This window comes from Herpailurus yagouaroundi, unplaced genomic scaffold (genome assembly GCF_014898765.1).
Source record: "Herpailurus yagouaroundi ecotype Mexico unplaced genomic scaffold, PumYag 221, whole genome shotgun sequence".
Lineage (NCBI taxonomy): Eukaryota > Metazoa > Chordata > Mammalia > Carnivora > Felidae > Herpailurus > Herpailurus yagouaroundi.
In genome coordinates, this window is record NW_024412452.1 from 10,806,991 (window position 1) to 10,827,711 (window position 20,721).

The 20,721-nt window shown below is 56.2% G+C and overlaps 1 protein-coding gene across 1 annotated transcript; it reads left to right on the forward strand.

The window, feature by feature from the left end:
- Positions 1-3,088: 3,088 nt before the first annotated feature.
- Positions 3,089-20,098, forward strand: RAB11FIP5 (RAB11 family interacting protein 5; the record flags this gene model as incomplete). Its single annotated transcript, XM_040458307.1, has 5 exons — positions 3,089-3,569; positions 3,704-4,403; positions 12,069-14,051; positions 17,374-17,563; positions 17,838-20,098. Coding segments are annotated over 5 exons (3,558 nt in total), but the record flags the coding sequence as incomplete, so codon positions are not given.
- Positions 20,099-20,721: the final 623 nt, after the last annotated feature.

Here is a 20,721-nt window from a genome sequence, read left to right on the forward strand (position 1 = left end):
ACCCTCCCCTCTTGCCCCCAGACACATCCTCTCACACATGCCTTTGATCTCTCAGCTCTCTCTCTCTTCTCGCCACACTTCTCCCTCCTCCTCCTGCCCCTGCATACTGTGAGAGCATGGAGACGTGCACGCACACTTTGAGCAGGGTCCTCTGTCCTGCCTGCCTGTGCCACCGTCTGCCCTGACGCAGCCTGCCTGGTGGATGGTTTAGGAGGGAAAACCAGCGGCCCTGGCTCACTGCACTCGGGCCATCGCGTGGGTCACCTAGGACAGGACAGGCACGTAGCTCATAATGGGCACACAAGGGTGCAGTCATGATGGACTCTCCCAAAGGGGTGCAACTGCACGTGGCCTGGGAAGACGTTTTTTCATACAGAAGATACCCCACTCCCAACCCGTTTATGTCTGTGAGAAGCTGAGAAGCTCGGGGAGCTGGTGCCGTGGGGTAGGCAGATTTCAGGGTTGGGGGTGACCACCATTGCACTGACTGAGGCATGTGGGGGGGTTGTAGGGTGTGTGGTGTGTGTATGTGTGTGGTGTGGGAGGGGTGTGTGGGGTGCAGTGTTGGGGGTGGTGGTGGGTGGGAGGGTGGGTAGTATGGGGTATATGTGGGTGTAGTATATGTATGTACTGCGGGACTTTGAGCCCTTCAGTGACCAATCTGACCATCTCTACCAGGTCTCATTGTACCTTCATGCTTGATTGGCTGGGTCTAGAATCCTAGGCTGGAAAACTTTTCCCTCAGAATTCTGAAGGCATGATTCCATATGTACCCAGTGTTGCTAGTGAAGATCCAATGTTACTCTGATTCCTGAACATATCAACCTGTCTTCCCTATTTGGAAGCTCCCAGGGTCTCCTTTATTTTATTTTATTTTATTTTATTTTATTTTATTTTATTTTAATTGTATTTATTTTAGAGAGAGAAAACGTGTGTGTGTGCACGAGTAGGGGAGAGGGGCAGAGGGAGAGAGACAGAGAATCTTCAGCAGGCTCCACCCTCAGCACAGAGCCTGACGCAGGGCTTGATCCCACGACCCTGGGATCATGACCTGAGCTGAAATCAAGAGTCAGACTCTCAACGTACTGAGCCACCCAGCCCCTGGGCTCTCCTTTTTATACCTGGTATTCTGAAACCTCACAGTGAGACTTGTTGGCTGGGTCTTTCTTTATTCATCGTGCTACGTGCTTATGGGCCTCTGTGTGCTGATGCTCATGTCCTTCAGGTCAGGAAAACTTTCTTGTGTTATTTCTCGCACTTTGTGCTCTCTGTTCCCTCCCTCTCCCCCCCTCTCCTTTTTTAAATGTATACAGTTTTTTTTTTTTTTAAAGAACAGTTTTTGATTTACAGAAAAACAAATGGACGGTACAGGCAGTTCACATACACTCCCTAACTCTGATCCCCATCCCGTTCCCCATTTCCTCTGTTGTAACATTTCACATTAGTGTGGTACATTTGTTACAACTGATGAACCAGTACCAATGTAATATTATTAACTAGAGCCTGTAGTTTACATTAGAGGTCACTCTCTGTATTTTAGATTCTGCGGGTACTGACAAATACATAATGACATGCGTTTACCATTACAGTATCACACAGAATAGTTTCACTGCCCTAAAAATTCCCTGTGAGTTGTTGATTTTCAGCTTGTTCAGCCTTTTTCCTGTCTTGTGGATTGGAGAGAGGCCTCCCAAGCCCTTCACACACGGAAGAAGACTCCCTCATCTTTCTTGACTCTCCAGTTACTTGGTGGTGAAACTCCTTGACTGACCTCCAATCATCGCCTCATCTTTGTTCCACTTTCTGGGAGATTTCCCCCAACTTGTCTGGAACACATCCTCTGAGGGTTGTGTTTAGCTCTTCTATGCTAGGGAGGTTAGACATTCTGGGTGTTGGTGTGAGAAAGGGGGCTGATTTTTAGTCACTCCTGTCTTCAGCCCTGCACCTGAACCCATCTTGGCGTCCCTACGTCCAGAACCTTTCTGGTTCAGTTTCTCTGCAGAATCTCTCTGCTCACATCTGTAGGAGATGGGACGGGGTATGGCCCACTGAGCAGAATGGGAGAGGGACCTGGGTGGACCTCCGGGCAGACTCCTCGGAGTGCGAGTGGTCGGGAGGAGGATTTGGACAGCAGAGGAAGAGCTCCGTGCACAGCGCTCCCCTGTAGGGCGGGCTCCACCCACCCTGTGCAGTCCTCATGTGTGTGAGGGGTCTCTCTGGGAGTGTGTGGTGGGCAGAACATGGGCTTTGGAGAGGTGAAAACCTGGCTCTCGGTCTCCTCTGTCCTTCCTGGCTGCCTGTTCTTGGACGAGTTACTTTACTGCTGAGCCTTGACCTCCTGATGTGTAAAATCAGGGTGGTGGCCCCCACCCCCTAGGCGTGTTGTAAGGTGTGAGTGAGCATCAGACGAAAACCCTTGTACTCCATTGTGGCACACACACGATGCTCAGCAGATGCGAGTGTTCCTTCCCTTCCCTGGGTCTCTTGAGGTCTCCTTGAGGCCACTTTATGCCATAGTGTCCCCCCCCCCCCCCCCGTCTTGCAGAGGTATTCCTGGTGGGGCTCGGATGAGTCAGTAAGTGACTGAGGTAGGGGTGCCTGTGTACATGTGTTCCTGGCCCTGGGCCTCTGGATGAGCTGTTTTTTCCTGGGCTCACTAGTGGCTCGGAGCAGAGCTTTGGCTGGGACTAGCCAGAGGAGATGATGTAAACAGGGAAAAATGTGAGTAGGTCTGTCTATACCAGGGGCCTGGAGGGTTAAGAGACCTCTCCACACCCAGTCTCACCCCTCTGGGCCTCAGAGTTGCAGATGTAGGCAGGGAGGGGGAAGAGGGGGGATCTCTGAGCTTCAGGGAAGGGGGATGGGAGGGTGGCATGGAGTGGTAACCGCTGCCCTGCCCAGTAACACCCAGGAGATTCCCCTACACAGGATGTGGTTTCCTTCATCATGGAAAAGCTGTAGATAGTTTCTCAGCTCTGCCTGTGGCTGGGAAGGCTGGGCCTGTGCGTCAGGGCAGGAGCCTGTTGGGGGGGGGGGGGGGGGGGCCCCCCCCCGCGCCCCCCCCCGCCCCCCCCCCCCCCCCCCCCCCTCCTTGTGCTGTGACCACAGCTGCCTCCCACCCCCTTCCCGCAGGTGGTACAAGCTGCACTCCAAGGCGGGCAAGAAGGAGAAGGAACGTGGAGAGATCCAGGTCACCATCCAGTTCACTCGCAACAACTTGAGCGCCAGCATGTTTGACCTGTCCATGAAGGACAAGCCGCGGTCCCCTTTCAGCAAGATCAAGGACAAGATGAAGGGCAAGAAGAAGTATGAGCTGGAATCTGCCTCCGCCATCCTCCCAAGCAGCGCCCTGGAGGACCCTGAGCTGGGCAGCCTGGGCAAGATGGGCAAAGCCAAAGGCTTCTTCCTGCGCAACAAGCTACGCAAGTCCTCCCTGACGCAGTCTAACACCTCGCTGGGCTCGGACAGCACCCTGTCCTCGGCCAGCGGGAGCCTGGCCTACCAGGGCCCGGGCGCAGAGCTCCTCACACGCTCGCCCAGCCGTAGCAGCTGGCTGTCCACCGAAGGGGGTGAGTGAGGGCTGAGCGCCCCGGGGTGGGGGCTGGGGAACAGGGGGACAAGGAGGGTGGTGGGGGAAGGCCCCCCCACCAGGAACCAGGGCTTCTCTTCCTGCTGCCAACCCCATGGGGTGCTTCCTTTTCAGGCAGGGACGCTACCCAGTCCCCCAAGTTGCTCACTCACAAAAGGACCTACAGTGATGAGGCCAGCCAGATGCGAGCGGCTCCACCCCGATCCCTTCTGGACCTCCAGGGCCACCTGGAAGCTGCCTCCCGCTCCTCGCTCTGTGTCAATGGGAGCCACATTTACAACGAGGAGCCCCAGGCCCCCCTGCGGCACCGCAGCTCCATCTCGGGCCCCTTCCCACCCTCCAGCTCCCTGCACAGTGTGTCTTCCCGGCCTGCTGAGGAGGGGACTCGGCCCGCAGATGACTCCGGGGGCAGAGGCAGCCGCAGCACCAGCAGCTCAGAGGTGCTGCCCGGACAAGAGGAGCTGAGCTCTCAGGCCAAAGTGTTGGCCACTGGGGCCAACCGCTCTGGAGAGGAAGAGGGGGCCCGGCTCCCAGAGGGAAAGCCAGTACAGGTTGCCACACCCATGGTGGCCTCCTCCGAGGCTGTGGCCGAGAAGGAAGGAGCCCGGAAGGAGGAGCGGAAGCCCCGGATGGGCCTCTTCCACCACCACCACCAGGGGCTGAGTCGGAGCGAGTTGGGGCGCCGTGGCTCTCTGGGGGAGAAGGGGGGTCCCACGCTGGGGGCCTCCCCCCACCACTCATCCAGCGGGGAGGAAAAGGCCAAGAGTAGCTGGTTTGGCTTCAGAGAAGCCAAGGAACCGACTCAGAAACCCAGGTACGTCCTTGGCAAAACCAGCTTTGCTCCTCGGGAAGGATGCTGGGGTATTTGCAGCCTGGACCCTGGGGCAGGGAGAATGGAGCAGATGGGGCCCTTGGGCAGGCTGCTGGGGCTCTGGCTTTGCATGGTTGAGTTGGAGGAGGGTGCTGTTTCCCTAAGCCAGGGCTCGGTGTTGGCACATGGACACAGGTGAGTTGCAAGGGCACAGCGCTTTGGGGGCCCTGTGGATTGAGGAGTCCAGTCTCCTGCTCATGGGTCTTGCTTCTGAGTTGGCACGCCTACCCCCTGAGGGAGGGGGAGAAGGGAAGAAAAGCAGGAAAGGCTATTTGTGTGAATTCTTTGCTTTCCAACTTCTACCTCTTGCCCTTTGGCCTCAAGGCCAGGAAGCCTTGGCAGGTGGAGAGGCAGGACGGGGCCTGTACCTCATACCCTCCACCTCCATCCCAGCTGTTCCCTGTTGGCTCTGTGACCTCTTCCCCCTGAGCGATGGGAGCCAAGTCATTGATGCCCCCCTCCCCAGTTATGCTCCTGGGCTGGCAAGGGGCTGTGGACAACTCCCTTAAAATCTGTGACCTACCTTCTGTCCTTGAAGACTGTTAGGGCTCTGGCCCTCACTGTCATCCTTGGTCTTGGGGTATGGCAAGTGCTGATGGCTGTTCTGTTGTGAATGTGCCAAGTCCCACCCATGAGAGCGATGAGGGAGTCCTTGAGCTCAGGCTCTGGCAGAGCTCTCAGAAGGGTTCTGGTACTAATTAGGATTCTGTACCTGGTTCCACTGTGGGGACTGGTTTCCCACACATCCAAGGAATTCTCTGACACCAGCTTGATGTCTTACAATTCAACTCAATTCTGACACTATTTACCCAGAGATAGCATCAGACCCCACATAGGCTCAGTCCTACACGACTGACCTACAGGATTGACTCCCCCCGCCCCTCCCCCCCCGCCCACTTCGGATGCCTGTCACAAGTCCAGGTTGTCACCTGTGCTACTGACCAACCAGCTGTAGATCAGAGGTTCCAGTGACCATCTCCCCGCCCCCTTCCTTGGGTTTGGTTATTTTGCTAGAGTGGCTCACAGAACTCAGAAACACTTTGCTTACTAGATTGCTCTTTTATTATAAATGGCTATAACTCAGGAACAGCCTGATGGAAGAGATACATAGGACAAGGTAGGAGAGGGCGCAGGGCTTCCATGCCCTCTCCCAGCATGCCACACTCCCAGCATGCCACACATGCCATGCCCTCTCCCAGCATGCCACACCCCCAGCATCTCCACATGTTCACTGGTCCCTGAAACTCTCAAACCCCATTCTTTGGAGTTTTTATGGAGACTTCATCACACAAGCGCTTATGATTAAATCATTGGCCGCTGGTGATCAACTCAACTTCCAACTCCTTTCTCCTCTGCAGAAATGAGGGTGAGACTGAAAGTTCCACCCTTCTGTTCATGGTTGGTTCCACTGGCAACCAGCCCCCATCCTTAGGGGCTTGTTAAGAGTCACCTCATCCACACAAACCCAGTTATGGTAGAAAGGGACTTGTTACGAATAACAAGATGCCCATTTCACTTTTATGGCTCTGAAGCATTTCAGGAACTGCAGACAAGAGACCAAATATTAAAAGATGCTCTTATTGCTTAGGAAATTTCAAGGGTTTTGGAAGCTATGAGCCAGAAACTGTGGATGAAGACCACATATATATGAGAAATATACGATTGGTCATTCAGATGACCAAATCGCCCACCCTGGCCCTTTGACTACTCCTCACTCTGACCATCGGAGGCTGCTGCATTGTCCAACAGGGTGTAGGGAGGGCCACCAGGCCTAGGTCCTAGGAGCAGATGTCCCCCCCTTCACAAAGGGGCAGGCCCTGGACAGGCAGTGTCTGTGGCAGCTCCAGCCAGTGTGGTCGGGCCGCTGTTTCTGCCCTCAGTGAGCCTGCCCCTCCCCTGTCCATGGGTCTGTGGGCAGGAGGTGGGGTGTGAAGGCTGGGCACCGTGAGGAAGGGTTGAGAGTGGGCCCTACAGCCGTTCCCCAGCAGAAGGGAGAGGACTCCTGAAGTCCTGGTTTTTCTCTTTCCCAGTGGAATTCGAGTCCACGGAGAAGGGCAGGGAGAGGGCTCAGGCCTGGCCGCCTGGCAGCCCCCAGGATGCCTCACACATGGACGGGCGGGGGTTGGAGCAGTCCCTGGGTGATGCTGCCCTCTGCATCCCCTGCTATAGGTATATCAGCTTCTGTCCCCGCTGCCCAGCCCCTACTCACCAGAGCCCAGGGGAACTGCTGGCCACCTGCAGCGGAGGGAAGATAAGGAAAAAGGGGATTGGCCTGTCTCAGAAGCCCAGGCTGAGCCTATAGCCCTGTGACAACTTAGAGATATTTATGGGTGGTAGTCTGGAAGGTGGTGGCAGGAGACCTGGGCAGGGCGTTTGCTGGGAGGAGCTAGGGTGCCTGGGTCAGATGGAACACAGACCATGGGCTCAGTGCTATTGTCTGTGGGGCATCTCAGGGCCTTTTCCAGGGCAGACAATTGCTCATGAGGTCATTTCTGTTCATGTGCCCAGGCTTTGGGCTCAGACCCCTGCAGGACATGACTTTGATGTTGTCATCACTCCTGCTTATAGCCTATTTTCCTAATCCTGGGTCTCTATGTCTCCCAGTGGCCCTTCAGAGTCCAGAGAAGTTGGCTCACTTATAGACATGAGGAAGCTGAGGTTTGTGCCCTTCTCCTTGAATTCTGAGCTTGTCCTCACCAGGATGGAGGCCATCCAGGCATTTCTGCCCTTTGGAGACTCATTTGAGGGCATAGGCCACCAGAGCGGGCCCTGTGGCCTTGCATCCAGGCTGGGTGGGGTGGGAGGGCTGTTTTTTGGGTCAAGTGGCCTAATCTGGACAGGAGTGAAACCTGGACAGTGAGTCCGTCAGCATCACCCTGGCCCTGGGCCTTGACAGAGCCGGGAAGGTGATCTGGAAGAAATGAGTGTTGGCACTTGCCCAGAGGGCTTGCTCTGGGCTTTTGAGGAGAGAATGAGGTCAGATACCCAGAACTGGAGTGACCAAAGGTAGCTTCAGGCCCCCAGTGGAGCTCCAGAGTCTGTCTACAGGCTCAGAGGTTCGGGGCACCTGTGCCCCCCCCCGGGGCTACCATTGCAGATTGCTGGGTGTTCCTCACTGGGAAGGGCAGCAGCGCCCTCTAGTGCTCCCACGTGGCACTGGTGCCCCAGGGAGAGGCTGGAAGCAGTACTACGGGTCGGATGTGCAGTCTCCAGAAAAAAAGCTGTTGCTGTTGGAGAAGCCAGTGGCTGGAAGAAAAGGAACAAGGGTAGGAAGGGCTGAGAAGATGGTCCTCCTTTTCCTCCTGGCCTGGCCTGGCCCTTGCCTGCTAGGCCCATGGCTGTCACACTAGGCCCCTACCAGTGTGTGTGCCTGGGGTGTGATGGTAGTTGAGACTCAGCCCTGCTCACCAGCCCTGTGGTCGCCGTGTGTCTTGGGCTGCAGCATGACCTCCTTACTGTGTGTTTGAGGACTGTCAGGAGTGTTCAACACAAGCGTGTTCAACCCACCAGAGCCAAACAGGGTTGTCTTTGTGTCTATCCCTCTCTGATCATTTAGAGTATAAGCTCCCTGTGGGCAGGCCACCCCGGAGCTCGCCCGCCAGGGCCCCTTCACACTAATCATAGAACCCTGTGTACAATAGGGGATCAAGTGCTGGATGCAGATTTTTTATTTTTATTTTTTTTTCAATATATGAAATTTATTGTCACATTGGTTTCCATACAACACCCAGTGCTCATCCCAAAAGGTGCCCTCCTCAATACCCATCACCCACCCTCCCCTGGATACAGAGTTTTTAAATTGGGGTCAGTGTGGTACAACATGGGAGCAAGTGTATTGTGGTGGCCTTTGGTGGTCTGTGCATCTGTCCCGGCCCCTCACCAGGAGTAGTGACACCGAGGTCCCGATGAGCTTAGAGTGTGCAGTGGCTGCCGAAAGCTGAGCGCCTCAGTGGCAGTCCCGGTGGGGTAAATGAGGGACATGATGTGTGTCCAGTGACCTAGAGTTAGTGTGGCCGTCCATCCTGTTTGTGGCTGTTTTCCTGGTATGGTTAATATTGCCCTTTTACTGTGTTAAAAACATTCTGGTTTGGAAGATAAATTATGTGGTCTCCCCACTTACAGCTTCCTAGGCCCCTCTTTGTCACCCCATTGTGCTCAGGTGATGGGAGAGGATACATACACCCCGTCTATTGGACACCTTTCCTGGGCATCAGGCATCAGTCTCAGGAGGGTGCCAGGAGATCGTGCCTTAGGAGGGATGGCTAAAGGGCTTGTTGGCTGGGCGTGTATGCCTCGAAGGCTGGCTTTGACCTTTCGGGGGACTGCCTGGTGGAGAGCCTTTGCAGATCCGCATGCCACCTCTGGGACCAGTGTGTGGAAATAACAAGGACACATGGCTCATCTCAGCCTAAGGAAGGGCTGTCTGCCAGTGAAACTGACCTCCAGCTACAGAGGTGGCCTGGTGATGCAGTAAGTTGCCCAGCAACGGCAACGTTTAAGTAGAGGGGCTGTTAGAGAGAAGGGGGGATGTCAGCATTAAGGGGCGGGTTCCACCAGTTGTCCTAAGTTTCCTGCAGGCCCTAAAGCTTTATTCCCTCAGATTACTGGGGCAGAGACATTTGGACCTCTGATTTCTTTCCCCAACTTTGTTCCTAGAAGACAAGACAAGTCAGCATATGTTGAAGTCCCCTCTGCATGGTGCGGGCTGGTACCGTGGGTTCTGGCCTCAGAGCATAACCTGGGGAGATAACCACATGTGGGGGTGCGTCTGGTCTGTGCCAGATACAGTGGCAGGGAGAGGAAATTCTAAAGTGAGAACCCTCAGAGTGTGCATCTGGGGTGGAGCAAGGGTAAAGGGGGGGGGGGGGGGGGGGGAAGGGGAGGGGGTGTTACTGGGTGGGAGGGTTGGATGGGATGTTCTCACAGGTGCCGCCAACTCTTGGGAGCCTGCTGGGCCTGGCACTAGGAGTCCCATCCTCTAGGGAGAGCCCTTTGCTGGTTCCATACCAACGGGTTTGTGTGTACCTCTGGGGAGCCAGTGGGGGAGGGTGCCAGCCTAGCCTGGGGCTCTGGGCCTCCTGCTCTGCCGTCTCCTGCCCTGCGGTTCTGACTGTCAGCCAGACTGCGATGAGGGTGAGTGGGGCCAGGCCAAAGCTGAGGGGACTGCAGAGCTAAGCTAGGTGCTATTTAATGTTGATGGAGCTCTCTTCCTTCAGATCCCTCTGGTCACTTGTCACGAAGGGGACTGGAGAGATCCACTGAGGTGGCTCAGAGTAGCTCTGTTCCTGGGGGCTGACTCCTGCTGGCACAGTTGGACTGTGTCTGGTATGGGTGCTCCAGCTGGGGGGCAGGGCCTTGACCCACATGGTGGTACGTTGCTCTCTGTGGTCCCCTAGGTAGGCACCTGCCTGAGGCCTGCTTAGAATGGAGAAGGGACGTTTGTGGGGCTTGGGACTCTGGGCCCAGGATTTGCCCTCTTTTGGTATCTTCACCATGTCAGGACCGCAGAGGTAGAGCCGTGCTGGGAAGCCTGGTGGGTTGGGAGTCGATGGGACTCTCTTACCCTCCACCCCACACCCAATCTCTAGGTGATAGTATGAGGCCAAGAAGCCACACTTGGATGGGGAGTTAGTATAGGGCAAAAGAATAAGGAGAGTCTCTGGAAGCTGGATTCTTAAGAGAAACCCAGAGTTTTGGACCTGGCTGTGCCCTGCCAGTGTGGCTGGGATCACAAACTCACAGACTGTCTTGCAAAGCCCACCTTTGCTGCTGGTTGAACTGGATTCTTTCCCGTTGCTTGCTCCCCGTGTTTGTGGACAAGCCGGCCCTGCCTCTGCCCAGCTCTGTCTGGGCCCTGGGTTCCCAGAAGAATCCTGGTGAACTCCAGACTAACCGGCTTCCTTCCATAGGTGCCCCTCCCACCCCAACCTGCGTTCCATATGAGCTGGCCAGTGAAACCTGGCTTCTGCTCCTCAACCACACCACCCCCTGCCCCTGTGCCTGCCCCCAGTGTTTCCCTGGGGAAAACAGCAGCTTGAGTGGAGAAGATGGAGACATAGGAGTTCCCAGGATGATCACCTGAGCAGGGGCCAAGGAATGGGGGTCTTGGGGCTTCGACTGGGGGCTGGAAGATGGGACCCAGGCAGTAGGCGAAGCCACCAAGGTCTGGGCCTGTTAGGTGGGCTCAGCTGCCAGGCAGCTGTAAACCACCGTCAGAGTCCTGAAAACTGGGGTGTGGGCCCCCCCTTTTTACCTGCACTGCCTTTCTGGTTTTCCGTCTCCTGGGCTGTCCTGGAGAAGCCATGAACTCAAGTTTCGGAGTCTGCCCCAGCCCACACCCCTACAGTCATCTGTGCACCATAGGTAAGGTGCAGGTGCAGGGGATGCTCCCTCCCGGAGAGGACCCTGGAGCGGACACCCGGAGGCCAGCAAGTGTTCGCCGGTGTCCGTGGGAGTGGAGGTTCACTGCCACAGGATGGATTTCCCAGGGGAGCCGGCAATCTCTCTGTGTGGGGGACCCCAGAGGGCCCCTGGTGACACTCAAGAGTTGCTGCTACTGCCGCCTTCCAGTCTTTGTGTCCTGAGCAGGGCTGTTCTCAAGGCTGGCCTGTGAGTGCCTTTGGTGATGGGCACCCTCTGCAGGGTGCTGGGCCATGTGGATGCCTGACAGCAGACATCCTCAGTGATGTCTTGCTGTCCATCCAGGCAGGTTATGGACCTCCCTCCCTCCCCCCCCCCCCCCAAAGAAACGAGAGGGGTGGGTTCTTTTTTTTTTTTTTTTTTTTAATTTTTTTTCAATGTTTATTTATTTTTGGGACAGAGAGAGACAGAGCATGAATGGGGGAGGGGCAGAGAGAGAGGGAGACACAGAATCGGAAACAGGCTCCAGGCTCTGAGCCATCAGCCCAGAGCCTGACGCGGGGCTCGAACTCACGAACCGCGAGATCGTGACCTGGCTGAAGTCGGACGCTTAACCGACTGCGCCACCCAGGCGCCCCTTGTGGGTTCTTTTTTATTGACATCTTATCATGCCTTGATGACTGCCCCATCATTACCTCCTATTTCTGCAAGAGGTCAGCAAAACACATCTGCTTCAGCCGTCTGAATTCCAGGCGCCCTGCCGGGTTCTATTAGCACGGGCTTTACTTTACCCAGCCGGATCGCTAAGCCTGGCCTTTCTCTGGTCTCCTCATCCCCTCCAAGCACCTGGTATTTCTTTCCTCTCTCAGTCCTTAAAGGGATATAGGGTGCTTTCTGATTGGTTCTGTAGGCATAAGTCTGGTGTTGAGTAGAGACTTCAGCATATGGACCAGTGAAGAACACTTGGTTTTGGCTGGAATCCTGTCTGTAAAACGGGATTATTATTACTCTCTGGGGTTGGCATGAGGTTTAAATGAGCTCTGTCCAGCATCTTCTTCCTTGGGCAGCACCTAATAATGTACCTGTTAGAGTCTTCTCTTTGTCCCCTGGCTCACATACCTGAACCCAGGTACCAGGCATGTGGTACCTTGCCCAAGGCAGGTGGGGGGGCAGGCGCGTGGTATTCAGCAGGGGCGTTTCCAGTCTTGGCATTAACCAGGAGGCTCACGGTTTTGTCTCCCTCCACAGCCTGGACGTGTCTCCTCAGGTAGAACCTGACCCAGCTGCTCTTCCTCACCACCTCCCCTGCTCCCCCTGTGCTACGGCCCCCCCCACTCCTGCTCCCACCGCTGCTCCCATGCTAAGCACTAACCTTTTTGCAGCCGCCTCCCCCGCTGCTGCCACTGCTGCTGCCGCCTCCGCCGCCCCTGAAGCCACCCCATCTGGATTCTTGGGTCTCACCAACCCGTTCCTCACCTCCATGCAGAGCAACCCTTTCTTCGAGGAACTCATAGCCGACATAGCACTAAACTCTCCTTCACCTGCTCCCTCTCTCCCCAGTGCCTCGAGGGCCAGCCCCACCCCCCTGGCCTCCCCTGGGAAAGCCCCGCCTGAGTGGGACGACACCTTCAACGTCTTTGCTGCCAGCAGGCTGCGTCCAGAGGCCAGGAGCAAGATCCTGGCCCCTGCAGGAGTGGGGCTGGAGGTGACTGGGCTGCAAGACCAAGGCCGTGGGGCCATGACAATGAAGGCAGCTGAGCCCCGGGGGGACCCTGGGGGAGGAGGAAGAGGTGGGAGCAGCGTGTGGCTGGAGCCCAGGGTTCCTCTGGACTTGGGACTGGACCGCCAGAGCAAGAGCACGGCTGACCTGGGGCCCCTTGGGTCGATAGGGGCCGGCCTGCCCTCTACGTCAGCCCAGCTGCACCCGAGAGCCTCAGACTCTGAAGCAGACAGGGAGCCACCAGCCCCAGGAGGGGAAGCAGGGCAGAGTCCAGCAGACAGTGCGACGTCTCTGTTTAGCTCCCCAGAAGTGATCAGTGTGTGGGAAAGACTGCCTGGCCCAGACGACGCCCCTGAGGGCAAGGACGAGGCATCCCAAGGCGAAGGCCAGCTTTTGCATGAGCTCAATACAGTGGAAGATTCATGGCCTTGGGATGTGGTCACCATTTCTCCTGCAGCTGAAATGTCTTCACCGGTCCTGCGGGGAGAGCCTGATGAGCTGCCTCCTCCCCAGATGCAGCCAGAGTCACCAGAAGCTGTGAGCCCCAAGGGGAGTGAGGGGCCTCCCCCACCGGAGCTGGAGCCAGAGCCTGAGCCAGAACCCAAACCTGAGCAGGTGTTGGACAAGGAACTGCAGCCCAGCAGGCCACCTCCCAAGCCACCACGCCTCTTCACACCCTCAGATTCTCAGGAGGAGGAGGAGGCGGCCACGGCAGCTGCTGCAGGGGGGCTGAGAAGCAGGGGGGCAGAGACTGGAGGAGAAGACGACCTCCCAAGCATGCTGGTTGCTGGTCCACAGGAGGCCAAGGAGGAGGGCGAGGCCCCTGGGTCGGAGTCTGACAGCCATTCTTCCAGAACCCTGCTGAGTGGGCCAGGCCTGGAAGACGTAGTGGAGGGTGCCAGCCCTCCTGTGTCTGGGCCCTACTTATCCCTGCCCACTAGCTGCCCTGAGGGTCCTGCCCCCATACCCCATTACTCAAAGAGCTTGGCTCCTCAGAGTCAGCAGATCCGGGAGGCTCCAGAGAAAGGAGGGAGCCCTGAGGGTCCTGAGGCCCAGACCCAAGGACCAGTGGGAGAGGGGCTTGGGCCCTTGCCAGGCAGCTCCCAACACACTGACCTCTGGGCGTCAGAGGAGGATGCCTTGAACCCCTTTTTGTCTCAGGGGAACCAAGACCCCCCCAGTCTCCCGTCCACATCCCCTCCAGGGTCCAGGGAATCTTCCATCCTCTCTGGTCCAGAAGAGCTGCCCACGCCCCCAGAGCCTGCTTTTCCACCGCCCCCTCTCCCGTCCTGGGCCGGCCACCGCCATGGGGAGCCCAGCCCTCCATGCTCTCCTCTGCCTGGAGCTCGGCCCCTGACTTCTTCCTCCCCACCCCCTGGGGAGCCAGCCTCCTCCCCTGGGGGCTCCCCTGCCCCACTTGGGGAGGACCACGCTGCAACCACCCCAGCCTCCCCGCTTGTGCTTCTGCCCTTGGAGACACGACCAGCTGAGGAGCCACAACCCAGTGCCAGGTGAGCGGTGAGCTGCCACCCTGAGAATACACTGCAGGAGGAGATGGGTGGAGGGGGGCAAAGCAGCCCAGGGGCTAGGATGTTCACATTCCAGCCTCAGTCCTTCCAGGGGCAGATGAAGGGCTCCTTTACCCTGAAGCAGGATAGGGGAGGCTTTGAAGAAAGGAGCCCTTCTGTGGTACCTGCTCTGAAGCTGTCTCCTCCTTGGATCCTCGGGCAAGCAGAGGTGCAGGGGGTGAAGAATGGAGTGGGGAGAGCCAGTGTGGGCTGGCAGGGGAAGGGGGATGAGAGTTCAGGCATTCAGCTGCAAGGGAAGCTGGGTACTTGTCAAATGGGGGCCACATCCTCTGCAGCAGGCCCAGGGGAACAGGCTGTGGGAGGCAGAGAAACAGAGGAGGGACCGATACAGAAGTCCGTCGGAGAGAAAGCCCAAGAGCTATTTAGAGGACAGAAGAAAAACAAAAATACTCCCTCACTCAGAAGAAAGGGTCTGTAACCCCTTCAGGTGCCTCATTGGTTTGCATCTGTGCCTTTTCAGGGGGTGGTCCTGATGTGCTTAGGACTGTGTGGAGTGGACACTGGATGCCTGTGTGACTGTGGTCACCGTGGCATTGGCCTGTTTGGGGAAGAATGATGAGGCTGTGACCTCACCAGGTTGACTGGTGCAGGGTGACCAGAGCTGAGGTCTGGAGACACAGATCACTTGGGGTCAATGGGGAGCAGTGAAGTCCAGAAGGATGCTAGTGCTCTAGGAGCCCTGAGTGAAGAAGTGGAGGGAGTAGAGGAGGCTGCTTTTTCTGCTGAACAGAGCAGAGTGAGAGTCTTGAGGAGCAGGACGGGCTCCTGGACTAGGGCCCCCAGCCTGCTGGCTCATACATTTAGTCTTCCGAATTCACTGAGCATCCACTGTGTGTCAGACACTAAACAGAGATCAAAGATATGCCCGGAGAGTTCCCAATCCAGTGAGCAAGACAGACATGCACCCATGAAGAGCTGGCCTGTGGGGCCCATGCTGATGGAGGAGAAATGGGAGGGAAGGAATCTGGGCTACCCTTGACTGCTGTTCCAGTGGTAGGTGGTGAGGGAGAGGGGGTGGTTACAGCTTCCTTGCTCTGATGACAGTGTCCTTACCTGGCCCTACTGTATTCCAGCCTCACTTATAATTATACTCACTACCTTTAGGAAGCTTTATTCCCTTCAGGGCTGGCTTCATGTCGAACTCAGCATGTTCCTTCATCATGAAGTAGATGGGCCAAGTAGAGCTATCCCCATTTCTCAGATGAGGAAAAGGGAGTCCTTGAGAGCTATGGGGTACAGGGTCCCTCTGATGTGTGGGGGCAACCAGATTGAGAGCCCAGGACCCATTCAGGGTTTCTTTATGCCACCCCTCCCCAGGCACAGCCCATAGGTAGCATTAGAGCAGCTTTTAAGTTCCCATCCCTAATGCAAACTCTTAGGTGGGAAGAGATAGGTTGTTTACTGCTATCTGCCCCTTGCCTGGCCTCTCTACCACTCTTCCCAGGTTGTGAGACTGAATCCATGGCCCTATCCTGAGTAGCAGAGTTGACTTCTCTGGGTCTGGGCACTCCTTCCTCCAATGGAGCTCAGGGCCTTGGGCTAAGCCATTTTGCTTCCTACTTCTGAACAGTCCAAATTCTGGGGGCAGGTTAGTTGATTTGAGGGCCTGCTGCTTGCAGTTTGCATACCTGTCACAGGTACAGGGTGCTGGGGGATCCCAGAGCAGGGTCACTTTAGTCAGCTTGGGGGAGTCGGGAAAGTTGCCCAGAGGAAGTGGCCTTGCATAGCTTTGAAACATGAATAGGAGTTAGTAGGCCAGCAGGTGAAGGGCCAGTGTTCCAGACAGAGGGACAGCTTTTATAAGAGCCTGCAGGTGAGAAAGAGCACATTTCCCGGGGTGTCGGCAGTGTGTGGGGAAGTAGAGACCCATCAGGAAAGGGCAGGGCCCATTAGTGTTAGAGATTGTGTTTTCTTATCTGATCTAGAATGGTAAAGGCTGTTTAAGCGTTGGAGAGGCTGAGCTAGCTCACAGTCCCATAGCAGTACAGGGCATGGTTGGAGGTGGGCAAGACTCCCTTGGAGGAGATGAGTTAGCAGTTGTAGCCGGAGGAAGTTTAGCTAGCACTGGCTCGGAGAGGAGGGGATGGGGTGAGAGAAGATGAGAGGGAGCAGGGCTTGATTTTTGTTAGTCCTGGAGCTGAGTGGGGGTGGGGTGGGGTGGGGGAGGAATCAGAGGGATTCCCAGGTGTCTGACTGGAGCCACCCACTGCTGGGAAGGACACAGAAAAGGACAGACAGGACAGACATGGAAGGGAGTATGATGCACCTGAACTGGCCCCGGTGTGGAGTGAGCCAGCCTCCAATTGTATGTGAGCCGGAGCTTGGGGGTGAGGTCTGGGCTGGAGCTGGACATTAGGGGTTGTGGGAGCCAAGGTGAGGAGGGGAGAGATCCAAGGGCAGACTAGCAGTTAAGACTGAGGAGGAGACCGTCAGAGGTCAGAAAACCAGATGGAGGTCTTGGAGGGAAATGAGGGAGAGCAAGCCAAAGGAAGGAGTGGTCCAAGTGTGAACTCCACAGAGAGGTCAGTGAGTTGAGAACTGAGGGGTTGGTGGACTCAGCAGGAGCACTTCTGATGGGCCGGCGGGGCCAACGGCCCATTCTGATGGGTTGAGGAGTCACGAAAGGTAAGAACTTGCAGAGACAAAATGCAGTGTGCATGCTCTGGTGGGGCTGGGGGAGGAGGAAGGGGAGGTGGGGCATGACTCATGCGGAAACAGAGTCAAGGGAGGCCTGTGTAATTGCTGAAGGGAAGCAACCAGTAGAGAGAGGCGGGCAGCCAAGCGTTCTAGTTTGGCCAGGTCTTTCCTGGTTTGAGCACCCAAAGTCCCTCACCCTGGGAATCCTTAGTCCTGGGAAAATTGGGAAACTGGGAGAGTTGGTCAGATCCCTAGAGAAAGGTTGCAGTATGGAAGAGGCGGGGAGGATGGGGTGGGGGGGGTGGCCCTGGCAAAGACTGGCTGTAGGTGCAGAGAATGCTGTGGGCTGGCCTCTGCCATCCCTGTGAAGGGGCAGGTCTTCTGAGGGAGTAAAATGGAGAGGGCACAGGCAGTGAGGGAGGAGGAGGGGAGAGTTGCCGAGGAGTGCAGGGTGCAGCCGCCCCAAGGCTCTGGCTGTGTAGGGGACAGCCACCACCACGTGGTGGTTTGTGTCCAGCAGACTGCTGGCCCCCCAGAGAAGGTGGCCCCGTGTTTTCGCTGCACTGCCCATCCCTCCTCATAAGGCATCTCCTTTCTGTGTCTGCAGCCCCCACCCTGTGAAGCCCCTCAGTGCTGCCCCTGTGGAGGGCAGCCCAGACAGGAAGCAGCCTCGCTCCAGTCTGAGCACAGCTCTGAGCAGTGGGCTGGAGAAGCTCAAGACCGTCACATCGGGCAGCGTTCAGCCTGTGGCTCCAGCCCCCTACGTTGGCCAGACTGTGGACGCCAAGCGGCTGAAGGTGAGGCCCGGCAGGATGCCAGGGTGCGTCAGACCGGATGTGTGGTGCCATGGAGAGAGGTCTGGCGCCTGGAGGTCAGGAGCAGGGTGCCGGGCAGGGTGGAGCAAAGAGCGGGCCTGGTCCCCCACGCCAGAGCCCTGAAGCCAGTCAGGCTGTCTCTCGCACTGGAGACAGAGGCCGCTCCAGGGGCCTGTAGGAGTGAAACCCGGGTGTTGGTGGGTGGACAGGCAGGTAGGCCTGAGGCTGCCCTGCTCATTCTCATTCCTGGCCTCAGGACTCGGGTGTGCTGGACCAGTCGGCCAAGTACTACCACCTGACCCACGACGAGCTCATCGGCCTGCTCTTGCAGCGGGAGCGGGAGCTGAGCCAGCGGGACGAGCATGTGCAGGAGCTGGAGAGCTACATTGACCGGCTGCTGGTGCGGATCATGGAGACCTCACCCACACTGCTGCAGATCCCCCCTGGCCCCCCAAAGTAGCCTTCCTCACCCCTGCCCCCGGGAGGTCAGCGTGGACCCACTGCCCAAACAGGGCTTGCGCTGCCCTCCTTCCCGCTGAACTCACTCTCACCTGGGCAGGCTGCTGTCTGTCCTCTGTTGTCACTCCTTGCTCCTCTTCCCTTCCGCCTCCGTGGGGCTGCTGGAAGGGGGACCCTTTGGACTCCCATTGGAGGCATCAGGTTCCATGTACAACTTGTGTGTTTTGGGGAGCCCTCAGTCGTTCCCACCTGCCTATTTCCATATCCCTTAGTTTTAGGGGCTCCAGGGAATTGGAGCAAAGAATTTAGTACTCGAGGGGGAGCAGGGGTGAGCTGCAATTTGATGTGGCATCTGGGACATACTTTATTACCCCACAACAATGGTCAGTCATTTTGTCCAAAGCTAAACCCTTGTCCTCCTCATTTGTCTTCAGCCCCTGGAGGGCTCCTAGCATTACTGGGGCTGGGGCTGTGGCAGGAACCAAGTTGCCCATTTTGGAGTTATGGGCAACAGGAGTCTCATGTCTGTTCCCTTGAGAGCAAGGAGCCTGTATGGTCTGGTCTCATCTCTGCTGTGTTCTGACTTTCGTGTGTTTCCAGCTGTTTGCAGAACGAGTGCCACAGGGATGGATGGGGATGATGTGTGTTCTCCAGGCCCCCCGCCCTGCCCTCCTCTTCTGATCTTTCCATTGAGTGTCATGTGTGAATGTATGGAGAGCTGGGGCAAGTGTGGGGAGAGCACCTCCTCACCTGCCTCCAAGCTGGGGGCCCCTCCAGGCCTCAGGGCTTTGGGCTGCTTGTGTTTGGGGATCAAGCCTCCATCTTTGTTTTTGTTGCCTGTCCAGATGCCAAAACTCTGTGCTGCGGCAGGGTTTGCACTTTTGGAAACCAATTAAAATGTGCCTTTTGTGGGTGGGGTCAAGAGCCTCTGGATGCAGACCTCTCTCTCTCTGTTTGGTGTCCCCCTCCCTCCCTGTTGAGCACATGGGGCTGGATCTGTCAGAGCCCTGGACATGGGAGAGGAGGATGGTGAGACTCGCTGCACCCTGTGCCCCTCCCCCAGAGTTCAGTTAAGGGTCTGGCGAAGCTGCCACTGCTCCTTTAACTTTCCTGCCACCTTCTCTTCCTCCCTCAACCCCATTTGCGGAGGGTCCTGGGATAAAAACTACATTCTGGAAGTGGGAGGTCCCACTCTGCCCATACTTAGGAAAAAAGCCTTTGTTGCTCTCCTCTCCATCCACTGGCTGCTCTCCCAGCCTGTCCCTTCTGCCCCATGGCCTTGCCTGGCTTGGCTGCAGTGCACTTTGAAATGAAGTGTCTGTCTTTTGGCCCAGCCCTGGTTAGCTTGCAGAAAACATGGCCGGCTTCCCATGGCATCTACAGGGAACCTTTAGTGGCTCGCGTGCCCTGATTTAGCAAAAGTTTTGGGGTAAGGAGGTACTGAAGGAGGATACTTTTGGCCCAGAGAGGAGGTGAGAGCTCGTCTGGAATTACCTCTTCTTCCTGAGAGAGCCTATGGGATCTTTCCGACAGCCTTGGAAGGACATGTGCTCTGTGGGTGATGTCTTCTGCCAGGATGAAGCAGAGGAGCCCCGACACATGGGGGAAAGCCCCTGTAATGTTATCTACCTTAACGATCACTCATCAAAGCTGAGGAAGTGTCCTCAGGTGTCCAGATCTTGGGTCATGGTTTTTTTGGGGGTCAGTGGGGGTTGGGTAGGTATCTCTTCTGGGGGAAGGGGAGCACTCCTCTACTATGTATTCTTCCGGGCTCTATTCATTACCAGCCCTGACCCTGATCTTCCACTCATCCTTGATTGTGGGCCTCCAAAATGCCCAGGGCAAGGATGTCTTCAGAAGAGCTTTGAGTTGAAGCCCAAGGTTCTTGTTGGATGTTTCTGCTCCTGGCCACGACTTGGAGAGTTGCAGGTGGGGTGGGCAGAGAGCAGGCACAGTTCTGCTTTGCTGTTTGTCTTCCTAGTTGTAACTCCTGTTTATAAAGAGCTTGTTCTTCATGTTTTGAGCACTTTATGAAGAATAAAAAGTTCATATACTGCAGGTGGCTCTATTGTGTTCCTGTTTTGACAAACGTATGAAGGAGGCTTCCTGGGGGAAAAGGCGGGTAATGGGGTTTTGGATGTCACTGCCCCCATCTTAACATCAGGGGCAGCAGCACAGCATTGACAGGTAGCATGGACTCGGTCTTTTCTTTGCCGAGATACCCACATTTATTGAGCACTGTGGGGGAATACAGAGGGTAAAAGACTTGATTCTTAATGTGAAACCACGTAGTCTAGTAGCAAATGATACAAATCCAAGATACAAATGGTTCTTCATAGCTAGCTAGAATCTCTCTCTAGCTTTAGGAATCGTCTGTTTCTTGTGGGTTTTGTTGGTGGATGAGGAACTGGCTGCTACAAATCATGCATTGTCCAGAAAGACATGAGCAGGCATGAGCCAATACTGCACCTCACTTTGAGACTAGGGAGACCCAAAGTGGGATTCCCTAGGATCAAAACTATTTCTACTTCCCTCTTGGGTAGCTTCCTTCCCTTCCTGCCAGCCTGACACACTGACCAGATAATTCATCTGGGAATCTTCTACTCCTTTCTGCACAAGTGTGTTTATTATCCTTGCTTGCATCCTGTTCTACGATATGCAGCACTCCTTCTTACCTAACG